At 36.6% G+C, this 18150-nt stretch overlaps 1 protein-coding gene across 2 annotated transcripts in view; it reads right to left on the bottom strand.

The window, feature by feature from the left end:
- Positions 1-5811: 5811 nt before the first annotated feature.
- Positions 5812-18150, bottom strand: part of KATNBL1 (katanin regulatory subunit B1 like 1) — a 59976-nt gene continuing 47637 nt past the window's right edge. For both annotated transcript variants that reach the window (XM_077880448.1, XM_077880446.1), the window contains exons 4-10: positions 17165-17444; positions 12078-12196; positions 10915-10965; positions 10741-10830; positions 10299-10388; positions 8331-8424; positions 5812-6828 (exon numbers count right to left, since the gene is read on the bottom strand). In XM_077880448.1, coding sequence (XP_077736574.1) covers positions 6796-6828; positions 8331-8424; positions 10299-10388; positions 10741-10830; positions 10915-10965; positions 12078-12196; positions 17165-17444 — 757 coding nt within the window. In that variant the 3' untranslated portion in view covers positions 5812-6795. The remainder of the gene's footprint in view (positions 6829-8330; positions 8425-10298; positions 10389-10740; positions 10831-10914; positions 10966-12077; positions 12197-17164; positions 17445-18150) is intronic.

The raw sequence follows: 18150 nt of genomic DNA, 5'->3' as shown, positions 1-18150 counted from the left end.
GCTACTTCCAATTTCTCCACAGAAGTTAATAACTGCTCACAACATATAGCTTTAATAGGCAAAAAAGTTTTTCAGTTACCTTCAAGCTTTTCCAGTGTATGAAAGTAGGAAACAATATACCAAGTATCACTATGTAGAGTTTGAATTCATTTGCAATAAAAATATACATACACAAAAAAGAAAATCTGGAAGGAGACACATTGGTTCCTCTGGGTGGATGAGATTATGGATGATTTTCTTTTTATTAGTCTATTTTACAGGGGAAAAAAAGCCACTGTACCTCACATGATTCTCAATTATTTTAAGACAAAAACAAGAGAAACACAAAACACTGTGAAGAGATACCCTAAATTTCAAGCAAATGTATGTTTTACATATTACATGAAAATACCTTCACTTTGCACTATATAGATAGTCCTCTCTTACATGGATCCCATGTGAAGAGTAGACAGTACACAATAGAAAAACAATTGCAACAACCTTTAAGAATCAAACACATTTTATTTTTTTTTAAAGATTTTATTTATTCATTGAGACACAGAGACAGCGGCAGAGACACAGGCAGAGGGAGAAGCAGGCTCCATGCAGAAAGCCTGACCCGGGACTTGATCCAGGGTCTCCCGGATCACACCTGGGCCACAGGCGGCGCTAAACCGCTGAGTCACCAGGGATGCCCTCAAACACATTTTAGCTAAGGTTTTAACCTGTTGTAGCATGAACATTTACAAACCAATTTCCTAAATCAAAAAAGTGAGAGAAGAAAACTGGATATTCTTATTCTAAAATTATTCATTTTTAGCTGCTGTCACAAACAGCTTTGGATTATTCAATAACTTCCTCAAACAATGTATGCCCAAAGATGCCAATCCTTGCATTATTCTGTAAGAATCAATGCCTACTGTTTGCCCGGCTTTGTGCTCAGTACAGGACACGTGACGGAGAACAGTCTCGGCCTCAGGACGTTACCAATCTAGCTGGGACAACAGATGAACAGTTAGAAAACACTGACATAACAGTAGTGTTAGGACGACAGGGTTAAGATGAGAGTGTGTAGCAGATACCCCAAATGGTTTTAGGAGGTGTTTAAACTCCGTTTCCGTTGAGACCTGAAGGAAATGATAAATGGGTGAACTTGGGGAAGATTGTTCAGGCACACAAAACATTTGTGAAGAATGTCTTCAGCTTTGCAGTTTTCCCAGAAATGGAAATAAGTTCATTCTAGTTGAAGCACTGGAGGAGAGGAGGAGGAGGAGTCAACAGACTGTAAATCATACTGTTTATTCTAAGAGGCCTTAGGAAGTAAAATTTGTGCTTTATTGACTATGCGAGGGCAGCTTGTGTGGAGGCTAGCATAGAGAGATGCAAGAACAATGCCAGAGACCAGCAGGGGGCTGCTGGAATAATGTAGACCAAGGTCATAGCGGGAGAGGTGGAGAGACGTAAGATGAGAGAAACTGAGGGACGTGCACCAACAGGATCTGATGACTAATTTGGAGATGATTCAAAGCTCCGTGGCTTGATCATTGCTGACATTAGGGCTATTCTGTGAGAACGGAAACCCAGGACCAGGATACTTTCTGTCCCTGGGGGTGGAGGAGGGGGGGAGTGAGGGGTGAGTAGGGTTGGTGGAGGTGGAGAATGAGGTCAGTTCTGGATATAACGAATTTAACGGGTCTACAAGATGTCCCAATGGACGTTCTCAGTAGGCAACTGCAGATATAATTTATGAGCTAAGAGATTTAAGGCAAGATATTTCAGAATGATAAACATGTTCAATGTTTTCACAACCTTTAAAAAAAAATCCGTGTCCATTTGATCCATCAAAAAACAGCCTCTCGTCCACCCCCAAAATGAGAACAATGAATGTAGACAGTACAGGAAACTATGGGAATAAACAATGTTTTTCAGGGAACTGGTAGAGTGAGAAGAGACCTTGAAACAGAACTTTGCTGACATCTAAGGGATAGGCAGAGAAGTCTTCAAAAGAAGGGACTGAGAAGTGAATTGGTTGTCCCCTCTACCAATTTCTGATCTAAGGAGAGGAAAAAGAATCTGGAAAGCTAAGGGGAAAGATAGGTCCCTCCTAAACTTTCTGAGCTTTAGAATCTGCGTAAAAGTATCAGCCTTCGTTTTTCCTGCCATTGTTGAGGCTAAACTACAGTTGTACAGAAGAGGACTGGTGAGTATACTAAAGGCAAGTCAGGGGTGAATTAGGTCCTCGTTCATCTAGTCAACTAATTGTACACAAAGGGCTAATGAAGTTTTTTTTCCTCTCTCTTTTTAAAATCAAAGTAAAAAAGTAAATGGACACTAAACCTCTCCTCCTGACTTCTGGAAGATGAGGTCCAATTCTAACTCAAGCTCCATGTTGCAGGTTTGGTTGATAAATAGTTAATTCTAGAAGCAAGTAATTCTGGCAATTCATGGTGTCATAACAGTCTTGGCTAGGTTCAGGAATATATATATATATATATATATACACACACACACACACACACACACACACACATATATATATAAAATCCTGGTCTAAATCTGAATGAAAGTACAGGACACTGTAAAGGATAAAAATCAATACTTGTTCAAGTGTATTTGGGGGCTGAATCCTCATCTAGACTCCTGGCATCTCTTATTTGAAAACTTTGTAATTCAGATAATGGTAATGCTGTTTATCAAAGCAATAATATATAACAAGCTTTGCTATGAAAAACACTGGCAGCTCTGGGGCTGCCTTTTTTATAGAAGTCACTGTCTTTTGTGTTTTATGATTAATCACAGTCTATAAGAGAAAATACGGTGGTATATACTATGTTTCATTTGTACTTGATTTTTACTGACATTTGATTTTAGTAGATGCTGTTAAGTCAATGATCTTACCCAGAGAACGTTACAATGACTACAATATTTTATTTATTTACTTATTTATTAAAGATTTTATTTATTTATTCATGAGAGACAGAGAGAGAGGGGCAGAGACACAGGCCGAGGGAGAAGCAGGCTCCATGCAGGGAGCCCGACGTGGGACTCCATCCGGGGTCTCCAGGATCACACCCTGGGCTGCAGGCGGCCCTAAACCACTGCGCCACAGGGGCTACCCAATGGCTACAATATTTTAAATATTAAGTACAGCACTGGAAAATATACTCATTATACTGGGTATATAATACATAGTATTTTTTATTGTTATACCTATTGTCATAGCTACTGAATCAATCAAGCTATCTTGCAACTTAAAGGCATACAGTGTTTAGGGATGAATTTTTTAATTCTATATTCTTGTTACAGAATAAAAAAGTAGGAGTAGTTGGTCACAAAGTTTTATGTCAATTTTCATATTTAGAGTTAGAAATTAAGGGAGAATGAATACCAGCCAATGTCCAGCAATACTATTTCCATTTGAAGTAATCCAGAAAATAAAAATTTGAAATATAAGTAGTGCATCCACATGGATCACTCCAGTTAAGTCAGTTGCTTGTGATTCTTTTTTTCTTCTTTAAATCAACAAAGGCAATTGACATTACCGTCTTGCTCTTAAATAGGAAGATAACTGGGAGTGACTGCTAAAATATTAACTTAAATTTTGCTTTTCAAGCTCCTTGACTGATTTAAGTAGCTAAATATTTAAATATAATTCCTACTATCTGCATTTAATAGCTAATAATCATTTCTCAAGTTATCCATTCATGTTAATTATACCAACAACTTGCCAAATACAGAAATGTTCTAAGTTTGTGAAAACTATTACTATTTCAAAAGCCAGAAATGTAGCCCTGAGTCCATATGACCATTTTTAAGATTAGGATATAACATGTATCAAGAATGTTTAAGGGCATAAAGATTTCATTCCTCAGTAGCCCTTAGAGTTTAGTGCTGATATTAATGATTTCCCCAAGTAGATACAGTATTTATATCCAAATCCTCATATCTCAGGATTCAAGTAAATAATCTGTCAAATTACTTTTGAAATTACTGCCAAATGATTAATTTTAAAAACCATCTGATAATGCTTGCTTCCTAATTTTTAACCCTTATCTGATCATGACCACTTATTACAAAATTCATTCACCTTATCTCTAGTAGAAGCAAATTACTTGATTACAACCCTCTATCATCTCCATAAACTTCCTGTTCCTAGACCTGCAAAGTTAGCAAAGTCAAGTACAGAATACCTAAGAAGGTAGAAGAGGTAGAAAGGCATAGAGATGTTGGGTGGTCCCTCAGTTCTGTATACTGCTCAGCAGCACAATAACAAATGAGTGATGACAGACAGTAATTGTTCTAATGTAGGTCAATATAGCAGCCAAAATACTTTGGAAACACTTTCTTTGGCTCTTTCTGAAGATCAGATCAACACTGTTCTGATTAAATAGCATAAGAGGAGCTTAATAGCAACCAAAGTGTTCAACAGTATTTACTTACCTAACATCTTTTATCCAAAAATCTAAAAGTAGCACTAAAAATAATACTAATAATCATAACTCAGTAACTGAGAAACGTAGGTACTAACAGAAACTGCAATGGGGCCAAGAACATAAATTAGGAGTTGTGTGGTACTGAATAGTATTTGTGAGCTAAAGACTCTACTGCCTCATATACCTCCGAGTATACTTTCCTTTAACAAACTCAAACTTAGACACAAGAACTCAGTGTTAATAGGATTTCACCTTTTCTTACTATGTTTTATTTGTATCTGATTTTTACTGAAATTTAACTTATTGAAATTTGATTTTTAAAAGATACTATTTAGAAAATGATCTTACTCAGAGAAAATTACAGTGACACAATATTGTAGATATTACATTAATACTATGTTTAAATATTAGATTAAAAGTCTATACTATCACAAATACCAATTATTTGAGTTGTTTATCCATTTGAGATGAATGTTTTATGCTAAGCTATACACATCACCTTCCTTGTGACTAAGCTGAATTTGTAAGATATGTACCTAAGAGAAGTTGTAATCTGTAGCCATGAATAGTTCTGTTTATGTGTATAAAGCTAATCAACCTATAAAAGGATTGAACTCCTGTCCTTAGCCTTATTAGCACCTGCTCCAACTGAGTTAACTGGTTCAAACTGTTAGATAAGACAGTGATAATTAAAGGAATAGGAACAAAGAAAGGTTATATTTCATCATCTTAAGGTTTCACAGAGATGACGCAGGTTGACAATTCAAATTCCCACCTTCTGAAAAACAACTTCTAAATAACTCAACTCTCAAATCACCGAAATGCCGTACTCTTAAATTATTCTAAAGACTTAAGAAAATAGCCAATTATTAAAATTGATGTTCACTGTGAGGAATACATAGCTATGTGAAATATAGGTACACAAAAAGTAAAGCTCAGTGACAAATAACATTTTTAAGGGAAAAAAGTTGGGATTCACATCAATACTGGCTAACTGGATACATGCTAAAGATTTACATTCAAGTGCTTTTAGAATTATTGCAGAGAAATTACTAAAAATCTTTGCTCAGATACCTCTCAGGCTTATAAAGAGATGATGCACAAACTACCAATAGTGGTATTTAAATCCCAATCACTTTCAAGATAAGATATACAGCTGTTAAGACATTCCAGAAGTGGGTGCACTGACACTCAAAATGGTATAAAAAAAAGGACCTCATATGGTCTGCTGGCATTTTATACCAACCACTGGAGGAGGTAGTAACGTAAAGGGTTGGAATTTAAAACAAGGTCAGCACTAACTGTAAACGTTTCTAAAGAACTGTATGTAATTCTTTAAAACATGAGTAGTGAAAAAGAATTGGAACTGATATAAAAGTAGAATTAAATGAAGCAAAAATTAGAAATATTTAGTGAATTTACTCAAATGAGGAAAGCTTAAATGATACAGAACTGAAAATATTAGAAATCTATATACAATAAAAAGTGAATATAAATTAGCCAATTCCATGGACATTTCCAGTTAGCATTCACACAAATACATATTCACTTTTTTCTTTTTATATAGGAATAACACATACATACATGACAATGATTCTGACAAAAAAAATCAAAGATACTAAAAATATTCTCAAGTTTTAAAAATGGTATGGAATAAGTTTTAACAACAATGTTCTACATGAATGGAAACCCTTGATTTGATTCCATGATTTTATCATGCCAGAAGCATGGCTGGTTTTAATTTTTTTAAACAGATATTGGTACACATTGGCTTATTAATAATTAAGGCTTTTTGTATACACAGTGTCTCAGTGTGGACAAATTTTTAGTATTGATTATTTGCTATGACATTTAAACTTGCAAAGTCTTTTCAAAATAAGAAAATAGCTGCACACATTTAAGTGTTTTCTTATAAAACACAATCTTCAAAAAGTCATTATGATAGGTCTTTGTGATTTCTAGTAATAAGTCCTGTCTTCTTTTTTTTTAAAGTCCTGTCTTCTTTTTGACACAGTATAAATTATATTCTTAAACAAGATTGCATTAAGACCCAGTAGTTCTTTTTTTTTTTTTTTTAAGACCCAGTAGTTCTTAAACAATGTTACCAAATAATCATATAAATCCCAAATGCAGCAAAGGTGAACCATCCTCATAGTGCACTTTCACCTCACTGAAGTTGAAGCTGCTCCTTTTGGATATTTTCCCACTTCAATGTGAAGTAGATTGTTAGGTTTTCATTAGTGGTTTCATATGCGGCTTTTTAAAGAAAAAAAAAAGTTTTTATTTCTTCCACAGTTCACAGTTCTCAGATGAAAATTCTTTTTGGAAAGCTCAGTCTAGGGATGTTTTGAATAATCAAATGCTCTTTAATAGACGGATTCTCTCAATGCAACTGTAATAAATAAGCGTCTACATCCTTAGAAAACAAAACAAAAACATTTCATTAGCTGGTACGGCAAATACACAGATGCACACCCCATTTTCCTCTCCCTTTTTGTCACTTGACTTGCTTTTGCTTTCTTTTGTGACCTTCTGAGGGTAAAAAATGTGTCTTACTGAATTAAGCTGCATTTTGTTTAGCCAGGGTCTGGCTAAAAGCATACAGCACATTCTCAATAAATGTTTAAGTGTTGAGTGAATGCTTTGGTTCCTGTGATCAAACAACTCTGCTTTTATAGTGAAGCAAGATCATGAAATCACTTCCAGCAATTCCTGCAGTGTTATATAAACTCTAGGCCAGCTTGATGACACAGCCTTTCTGATTTCTACCCTGGAAAAATTAACAATTGAGGGTTTAACACTGTAAAAGAGGTTTTTATCCCAGTTAAAGGAACTTCACAGAACTTGTAATCATTCACTATTCTATTCAATAATAAATATAGTATCTTAAGGTCATAGTCACAATAAAGCTTCTCTGGATAAAAAATTGCAATTGAAAACAAATTTCTAAGGAAACAATATTTTTTCAGTACTAACAAGAATGCAAGGTGCCTCCAGAATGAGGTGATATATGATGCATGCTCTATATCCATTTTCTATCAAATTTTACTTTCTTTTCCCTCCCATTATTGAAAGAACAAATTAAAACAACAAAGCACTGGGAAATTGATTTTATGACATTTTCATTAAGAATTCTACAAAGTAAAATTACACACACTTATAACACACTTGATACATCATTTTGCTTTTCTTGAAGGTATACAAGTAGAATATCGCAACTAAGCCCATAACATAATTATCTCTTACTTAGAATATTGTGTTTTTAAACTAAAGAATGCTTGTATATTTGTAATTAATGCCCATTTATGCCCAGTAAACAGGTGCAAATATTTCTTAACAGTGATTTTTTTCCCCCTGAAATTATATTTTAACTACCAATGTTTTCTGGAGTTTAAATATTAAAATCCAAATTAGCAATGTGCATTTTCCTTTAAGAGATAAAAAAATAAAGACTAATGTCAAATTTGTACTGTGATTTGAACATTTACTTTCCCAAAAGCATGACATTAGCAAAAGCCAAGTAAGAATTAATACCCTGAAACCACTTGATCAGGTTCCTCATCCCCTTGCTTCCTGAGTGTCCCTATCTTTTCAAATGTCTTCCTAACCTGGGTTCTTAACCTTTTCTCTAATGGAACTAGTTCATTAAATTCCCTCTAGCACATCATTTCCACAGCTATATCTGAAACATATTCAATGGCTAATTCCTGTGTTCCTTGCAAAAGTCATATTCATACCCAGAGGACCTTAAGCATTTGTAAATATGAAACTGACTTTAGGCCTTATTAGAATAATACTATATTGGATATTTGAAAGACTTCCTTTATGGATGCATAATACCAACATATTATTTCTAATATTTAATTAAGCTTAAATAGAGATTTTAAGCTTAACTTTTTAAGCTTAAATATAGATTACCTTGGCTATATTACCAGTGTATCCTGGAACCAAAGTAAGATGGTTTTCCTGTTCCCATAATCCACTTAATTGTTGTTTTAAAATCTGAATATTTCTATGAGAAAATAAGAAAAAAATGCAAATATAAGAATATGAACATAGTAAATACACTTAATGAACAGTTTTTAAAATTTCAAGTATTTATCAGGAGAATTGTACCACTTGAAATCAAGGAGCTATTTATTTATTTATTTATTTATTTTCAAGGAGCTCTTTAAAATAATATTTGCAAATCATGGAAATGATTTAAATGATTTACTTATTTGTTTTTGTTTTTTTTTTTTAATTTATTTGTGATAGTCACAGAGAGAGAGAGAGAATGAGGCAGAGACACAGGCAGAGGGAGAAGCAGGCTCCATGCACCGGGAGCCCGACCTGGGATTCGATCCCGGGTCTCCAGGATCGCGCCCTGGGCCAAAGGCAGGCGCCAAACCGCTGCGCCACCCAGGGATCCCTTACTTATTTGTTAAAGCAGGAAAGAAAACCAGGCATTTGGAGCATTTGGGCAACCTGGTCTTGGGTTGAAGTGGGAAATTTTTGAGAGCCTAGAGAGAAAATCTTTAAGAAGATTGTTGGGAGGGACACCTGGGAGGTTCAGTGGTTGAGCGTCTGCCTTCAACCCAGGGCATGAACCCCAGGGTCCTGTGATTGAGTCCTACATCAGGCTCCCAGCAGGAAGCCTGCTTTTCCCTCTGCCTGTGTCTCTGCATCTCTCATGAATAAATAAATAAAATCTTAAAAAAAAAAAAAAAAAAGAAGATTGTTGGGAGATAATTTTTTGCAGCTTCATGAATCTGGCTCATTTGGTAGAATGCCCATACATTTTTACATCAAGGCGATACTCAAATTATAATGATTATAATACAGTTTTTATTTTTTATTTATTTTTTTTTAAACTTTTTTTTTTTTTTTAATTTTTATTTATTTATGATAGTCACACAGGGAGAGAGAGAGGCAGAGACATAGGCAGAGGGAGAAGCAGGCTCCATGCACCGGGAGCCCGACATGGGATTCGATCCTGGGTCTCCAGGATCGCGCCCTGGGCCAAAGGCAGGCGCCAAACCGCTGCGCCACCCAGGGATCCCTATAATACAGTTTTTAGAATTACAATCATCCACATTTGATTCTCAGGTTAATGTCTAGGTAGTCAAAAGACTTATAGGTTGCAGGATGCTTCCATCCCTGTGCCTCAATACTTAGTCCACCAGAAGCCATCTCTTTTTTTCTCCTTTACTCATTGTAACAGATATGAGGGTTAAACAACTACTGTGCTTTTTCCCTCCTAAAATGAAGTGTAAGGTTCTGTCAGAAAAAGAGAGGGGATTACTGGGCTTTGGAATTCAACTTCCATGTATAATTTTCACATGTGAACACTATTCCAATTTAATATTTCTCTGAAGATAAAGAAAATCAGTTATTATTTAATGATGATAATGGAATAGAATTATTACCTAGTTTATTTTTATTTTTTAAAGATTTTATTTACTTATTCATGATAGACAGAGAGAGAGAGGCAGAGACACAGGCAGAGGGAGAAGCAAGCTCCATGCCGGGAGCCCGACGTGGGACTCGATCCCGGGACTCCAGGATAGAGCCCTGGGCCAAAGGCAGGGGCTAAACCGCTGAGCCACCCAGGGATCCCCTTATTACCTAGTTTAATCAAATAGCTTTTCTTTTTTTTTTTTCAAAGATTTTATTTATTTATTCATGAGAGACACAGAGAGAGAGAGGGAGGGAGAGAGAGAGAGATGCAGAGAGAGAGGCAGAGGCACAGGCAGAGGGAGAAGCAGGCTCCACGCAGGGAGCCTGACATGGGACTTGATCCCAGGCTGAAGGTGGCACTAAACCACTGACCTACCCGGGCTGCCCTCAAATGGCTTTCTGAAAAAAATTTTATTAGATTGAGTTTCTCTTTAAAGATATACTCACCCATCATTTATAATTTCTGTTTTGGATGATAGTTCTGACCACCACCTTTTTATGACTGCTTGAAGCCAGTTTAAGCCAACTATTATATATCTGAAATGACATTAGGTTACAAAATTCAAGTGTTTTCATACAAGAAGACTTTACAAAAAAGGATACAAACTCTGCCCCCACTTCAAAAAGCAGACACACTGATCTTTCCCCTTAAAAAAGAATTTTATTTTTACTACTTTCAAAAGCTGTAATTTATGTAAGTTGTTTACAGATGCTTTTGTAATTATTCTTTACTCATTTCATATTCTTTTCTTAATTGGACTATAAATAAGCTCCTTGAAAACAGAAACCATGCATATCTCATGGAGCTCAATCTACTGCTATACACTCACAAGAAACAAAATCAAGGATGTTGAAAGAGAAAAATCAACTGAGTCACATTAGCACTTACTCTTCAAATCTGCTCTTAAGTAGGGACTTTACTAGAGGCAACAAATCTACACAGCAGCCAAGTGAGATGTATTGTTTTTCTTCCTGTAAACTAAAACAAATACTAAGTTGTAAAAATATGAACAAGGCATTTGTCCTCCTTTAAACTTACTTTTTCCTGAAAAATATTTTTTACCTATTGGTGAGCACAGGAAGGCAATCCACAACAACTCCAAGGTCTTCTATCCTGTTGGGTACAAAACTGCTTAGAGAGCTGATTTCCTTATTTATAACCTGCACATTACTTTTGAGAAATCTATTCATTGAACAAATAATCTGAGTCTCTATGATGAGCCAGGTGTTGGGGATACAGCAGTAAACAAAGAGAGCGTTTGTATTTCAGAGCGTGTGTGGGGATGGTGTGTGGAAGAAGGCAGAGACAGATAACAAGTAAAATATATAGAGCATGTGGATGGTAGTAAGTGCTACGGAAAAAAAAAAAAAAAAGGAGAGACAGAGAGTGAATAAATATGTATTTTGAAATAAGGTGGTCAGGAAAGGCCTCATTAAGATAATGCTTGAGAAACGGGGCATCTGGGTGGCTCAGGAGGGTAAGCATGACTCTTGCTTTTGGTTCAGGTCATCATCATCTCAGGAACATGAGATCTGGTCCCTGTGGGATCTGTGCTCTGAGCACGGAGACTGCTTAAGAATCTTTCTCTCCCTCTCTCTCTCTCTGCCTGCCACCGCTTCCTCCACTCCCCATGTGCCCACATATTCCTCGCCCTCTATCTCTCTAGGGAAAAAAAAAATGTTTGAGAAGAGACTAGAATATACTGAGGAAGGCCATGCTTAAAATTTTCACTCAAAGGGGATTTTTAAAAGGTTACTTTCCCCAACCTGATATTTCTTAGTTTTATTTATTTTTTTAAAAATTTTTATTTATTTATGATAGTCACACAGAGAGAGAGAGAGAGAGGCAGAGACACAGGCAGAGGGAGAAGCAGGCTCCATGCACCAGAAGCCCTACGTGGGATTCGATCCCGGGTCTCCAGGATCGCGCCCTGGGCCAAAGGCAGGCGCTAAACCGCTGCACCACCCAGGGATCCCTATTTCTTAGTTTTATATATAAGAATCTTAGAAAAGGTAATAGCTTTGTTCAATATGATGAAACAGATGCTTTCCTGTATTTTGGTTACTCATAGACTAGTGATAAATATAATTTAAGCTATACTGTTGTAACTGAAGCCAAATATAGGAAATTTAAAATACCAGTATAACATAAAAAAGAAGAGGCACTTCAACATAAAACACTGGAAATTACTTTATTAATTTATCAAGCTTGGAGGTCACACTTACCTCACCAAATAAGCTACAAGTTCACTTATACTTCTCTTTCTCCAGAATGTTAAAGCTACATTCAATCTCAAATTCCTGCTGAACAAAACCTGTGCCATTGTTTCATGATCCTGAGAAACCTGAAAGGCAGTAATCTAATTTGTTAAAAAGCACACTGAAAGCATGAAATCATTTTTTTCCAATTAAATTATTCTGGTAGACATATTTTATAATTATGCAGAGGTGACTCCTTTTACTGACCCCATAAACAGAACGTTGCAGTTGAACATGGTAAACAAATGACCTGAATAAATTTAGGATGTTTATTTTTTTATCAATACTTTTAATTTGCTACCATTTTTTAAAATCTCAATAATTTGCAAAGCAAATTATTTTTAGTTCACCTATAAACCTAGGATTTAATTTATTATATGGATTAAAGGAAAAGGTAAATATATACAGGATAGTCATTATCAACCGAGTAACATGGGAAGGAAACAGTAAAAATTCAGTTCTGCAACCAGCATTTATATTTATTCACTTGGGACACCTAGGTGGCTCAGCGGTTGAGCAGATGAGCATCTGCCTTTGGCTCAGGTCATCATCCTCGAGTCCTAGGATTGAGTCCCATATCGGGTGCCTTGCGGGGAGCCTGCTTCTCCCTCTGCCTGTGTCTCTGCCTCTCTCTCTGTGCCTCTCATGAATAAATAAAATCTTTAATAAATAAATACACTCAGTTTTTCTATATAATAAAGTAATATATTTCTATTGTAAAAAGTTCAAATAGGGGCAGCCCGGGTGGCTCGGAGGTTTAGCGCCACCTTTACCCCAGGGCCAGGTCCTGGAGACCCGGGATCGAGACTTTGGGCTCCCTGCATGAAGCCTGCTTCTCCCTCTGTCTGTGTCTCTGCCTCTCTCTCCCCGTCTCTGTATGTCTGTCATGAATAAATAAATAAAATCTTAAAAAAAAAAAGTTCAAATAGCATGGAAATGAATCAAAGAAAAAGTGAATAATCTCTATGTGTCCAGATAAAATCTAGTATCACTTCCCAGAAGTAATCACAGTTAATAGACTGGTATGTATCTTTCCAAAGCATTTTTCAGATAGACAAATTAGGTAGATATAAAATTAAAATACTATAATATCTGTATTTTTGAAAACTTTGTTTTTCACTTTTATTTTATAAAGATTTTAATGTCAAAACATAGATCCTCATTTTTAAAAAACAATTATAGTCTCCAGTTGTTATATACCATAATTTATTAAAATTGGCTGTTTTTTTCCTATTAAAACTACACATCAAGAAACATCCTTCTGTATGTAAATATGTGCACTTGTACAAATATTTCTGTAAGATTCATTTTAGAACTGAAACTAGATCCATTTTTAAAAAATAACAATTAAAATATAATTCACATACGATAAAACAACCATTTAAAATGTACAATTTGGGGGATCCCTGGATGGCTCAGTGGTTTAGTGCCTGCCATTGGCCCAGGGCGTGGTCCTGGAGAGCCGGATCGAGTCCCGCATCGGGCTCCCTGCATGGAGCCTGCTTCTCCCTCTGCCTGTGTCTCTGCCTCTTTCTCTGTGTCTCTCATAAATAAATAAAATCTTTAAAAAAAATGTACAATTTTTAGATGTGATTATGATGACACAGCAAAGGTCTGTGGTCCTAGGTCTACAAATGTGTGGTGAGGAATTAGGACAAACTGGAGACAGGCTGTTTGACACATGGACTGCCTAGTTGGAAAATATTTTGACTCCAAACCTTAAAATACTCACGTGGTGTCTGTGCTCACTTCATTCACACAGAGCTCCCTGGACAATGAACCTCTAAAAAAAAAAAAAGTCTCCCCTGGAGCAGGAGCATCAGGGTTTGCTTGGGCCAAGGCAGAGCTAAACTGCTGGGTCACAGGGGCTGTCCTACAATTTGGTAGTTTTTAGTACATTTGTGGAGTTGTACAATCCCCACAATCAATTTTAAAATCAACATTTTCATCATCCCCAAGAGAAACCCTGAACTCCATTCTCCCTTCTTTCTAGTCCCTGGCAACCATTAATCTACTTGTTGTCTCTATGACTTCACCTATCTAGACAGTTCATATAAATTAAATTATACAATATGTGGCCTCTTTTGATGTGGCTTCTCTCCCACAGCACAATATTTTCAAGGTTTATACATAGTGTAGCATATATTGCTCCTTTACTTCTTTATAATAATCAGATAATATTCCACTGCATGAATATTTTGTTTATCCATACATCAGGTGAAGGACATTGGAATAGGCTACTATGAATATTATGAACATCTCTTTATAACTGTCTGTGTAGACATGTATTTTGGATTCTCTTGGTTATATACCCAGGCATATAGAACGGCCGAGTCAAATGGTTATGTGTATTTGAACTTTGACAAAATAATGTCACTACTTTTAGGTTTTTAGAGCAGGCACTAGTGAGTCAGGAAAAAAAGGTATGGAAAAAGATCAGGGGCTTCTGGGTGGCAGAGTCAGGTAAGTGACTGATTTGGTTTTGGCTTAGGTTGTGATCAGGTTGTAAGATCAAGCCTGGCACTGGGCTCATTGCTCAGTACAGAGTCTGCTTAACACCGTCTCTGCTTCTGCCTCCCACCCCCCGCCCCAGCTTTCTCTCTCTCTCTAAAAATAAATAAATCTTTTAAAAAAAAGAAGAGAAAGAAATAATAAAATCAATCAACTTATTAGTTGTCAGGCTAAGGAAGGTTTGTGCAAAGTAATCAAAATGAGAGCAAAGTAAAAGGAGGTCCTTGAAAAAATGACTCACCATGGCACTAATTCAAATGTACAACTGAAACTTTATTTTATTTTATTTATTTTAAAGATTTTATTTATTCATGAGAGACATAGAGAGAGACGCAGAGACACAGGCAGAGGGAGAAGCAGGCTCCCTGCAGGGAGCCTGATGTGGGACTTGATCCCGGGACTCCAGGATCACGCCCTGAGCTGAAGGCAGACACTCAACCGCTGAGCCACCCAGGCGTCTTTTTTTTTTTTTTTTTAAAGATTTATTTATTCATGAGAGACACAGAGAGAGGCAGGGACACAGGCAGAGGGAGAAGCAAGCTCCTTGAGGAGAGTGCGATTTGGACTCGATCCCAGGATCCCGGGGATCCCGACCTTGGCCAAAGGCAGATGCTCAACCACTCAGTCACCCAGGTGTCCCCATGGTAGTTCACTATTAAATCAAACTTCCCTGCTTCCTTTTTTTTTTTTTTTTTTTTTTTTTTTAAGATTGATTTATTTTTGGAGAGAGAGAGAGAGCTAAAGAGAGTGAGCTCACACACAGGAAGGGGCAGAAGGGGAGAAAGAGGAAAAGGGAAAGAATCCCAAGCAGACTCTGCACTGAGCACAGTGTTCTACAGGGACTCAACCTCATGACCCCAAGATCAGGATCTGAGCGGAAATAGAGTCAAAAACTTAAATGACTAAGCCATCCAGGCACCCCCCTGCTTCTTCCCTTCTCACAAATACTGTATGTACTTCCTTCACTTCTCCTGGAATTATTTCCTATTACTTCAGGATTTTATTTTTACAAGTAAAAACATATTCAAATGCAATCTCTTTTTTTGCATCAATTCATTATGGTTTTACTCAATAATATTTAAATTTCCATCCTCCTTTCATCTTATTTACTTGTAATTATTATTATTTTTTTTTAATTTTTACTTATTTATGATAGTCACACACAGAGAGAGAGAGAGAGAGGCAGAGACACAGGCAGAGGGAGAAGCAGGCTCCATGCACTGGGAGCCCGATGTGGGATTCGATCCCGGGTCTCCAGGATCGCGCCCTGGGCCAAAGGCAGGCGCTAAACCACTGCGCCACCCAGGGATCCCATACTTGTAATTATTATCCTAAATGTGATGTTCATTTTCACTCATGACCATTTTAATTAATTTTTTTTTCTGGGGTGCCTGAGTGGCTCAGTTGATTGAGCGTCAGACTCTTGGTTTCTGCTCAGGTCTTTATGTCAGGATCATGACATGGAGCCTGTGTGGGGCTCTGCACTCAGAGGGAAGGCTGCTTGAGATTCTCTCTCCTTCTTCCTTTTGCCCCTCCCCCTACTTGTGCATATGCGATCGCTCTCTAATTAATAAATAGATCTTTAAAAAGAAAATTTTTTGTTTGCATGCCACAGAATATGTTTTTCAAGCTATCATGCCAGAGAGAAATAATACTAAGTTTACCAAATCATAGCAAAAGAAATTAATGTTATGTACCCATTAAAAAATTGTGGAAGCATTTAATTATATGGAAAAAAATCCAAATTTGTTAAACATAAAAATCAAGTAAGCAAACATGTACAATATGATAAAAATAGATACATTAAAAATTTAATACTGTTATTTCTAAATGTTGAGATTATGACTAATATTTTCCTTGGGGTTTAGTTTCTACAACATATACAATAAACATGTAATAATTATTATAAATTCACATTTATAAACTTAACTATTCCTTCAAATGACCATTTTTTTAAAAAACCTGTTTTTGAGGTGTTGTATCATAAATCCCTCCCATTGAAAGTATGTAATACAATTTTTAATAAATTTACAGAATTATACAACCATCATTACAATCCAGTTTTAGGGTATTTCTTATTACCCACACCCACCCCGCCCCTCAATTCCCCCGAGCCTGTTCAAACAATTACTTTCACCCGAGTTAAAAGAGCAGCAAACCTCAGCAGGTTTGTTTGCCTGAACGAAGCTTCCAGTGGCAATTCTGAGAGCCAAGCAAAACGTTCCTGGGTAACTAGCTTTGGTGGTCTACGTTTTAGGCAAGATTTCTTCTTTTCCTTTCCTTTAAATTCTCTGCTGCCTAACTTGCCATTCTGAATATTTAATGCAGCTTATCAACCATTTCATTCCATTTCAGATATCGCTAACTTAGGGAAATGGAGTAACTACTGATTCAAATTTGGTTAATCTAGAAAACTGTCTCAGGGAGTTATAATCACTCAGTCTGAATTCAACAGGCAATGGATGACTCTGCTAGCAGAATATGACAAATAAAAATACGAATAGTGCAATAGGAACAAAGTTAAGCTCATTTAAATAACTTACCTCAGAAAAAAACCCACTATATTTTGATGATGGGCTTTCTGTCTGTGAAGAACCAGCATCACTGGAGTTAACCAAATATGTTCGACTATCATGGCGTAATTTTTCAGGCAGGTGGCCTGCACAAGCTAGTTCATTTTCTTTATTTGCCATGTCACAGCCCCCACTTCTAGGGGACTGTTTTTTTCTGTAACAAGGATTTGGAAAAGGATGATGCACTTTCTTTCTGCGATAGATCACCTTGCGTAGTTTATCTGGGCTTTTCACAGCTTGTCCAACTGTTCTGTAAGAAGGATTGACTTGTTTAAATGAAAAAGAACATGAAAACTGTTACAACTTTTTAAGCAGAAAGATTTAATAGGCCACATTTTGTGATCACAATTCACTAAAATTAGAAGAGAATTTTTTTTTAAGATTTTATTTATTTATTCATGACACACACACACACAGAGGCAGAGACACAGGCAGAAGGATAAGCAGGCTCCCTGTGGGGACCCTGATGGCGGGACTCGATCCCAGGACCCCGGGGTCACAACCTGAGCCGAAGGCAGACGCTCAACCACTGAGCCCCCAGGCGTCCCAGAAGTAAAGAGAATTTAAAAACTCTTAACTCTTAGATCAAAGTGGAAAGTAAAAGGGAAAAAATTACAAACCATTTGGAAAGCAATGAAAAGAATACTTTATACCAAATGAAACTAGGGGCATAATAACTAGATGCTTTAAAAAAGAAATAGGGCGGGGATCCCTGGGTGGCTCAGCGGTTTAGCACCTGCCTTTGGTCCAGGGCGTGATCCTGGATTCCCGGGATCGAGTCCCACGTCACGCTCTGGCTCCTCTGCCTGTGTCTCTGCGTCCTCTCTCTCTCTCTGTCTCTTGTGAATAAATAAATAAATCTTAAAAAAAAAAAAAGAAAAGAAAAAAGGAAATAGAAGTTTGAATTGTGAAAATCTGAATATATATATAAAGATTTTTTATTTATTCATTTGAGA

This window comes from Canis aureus, chromosome 32 (genome assembly GCF_053574225.1).
Source record: "Canis aureus isolate CA01 chromosome 32, VMU_Caureus_v.1.0, whole genome shotgun sequence".
NCBI classification, from domain to species: Eukaryota; Metazoa; Chordata; class Mammalia; order Carnivora; family Canidae; genus Canis; species Canis aureus.
This window is presented reverse-complemented; position numbering and strand designations above follow the sequence as displayed.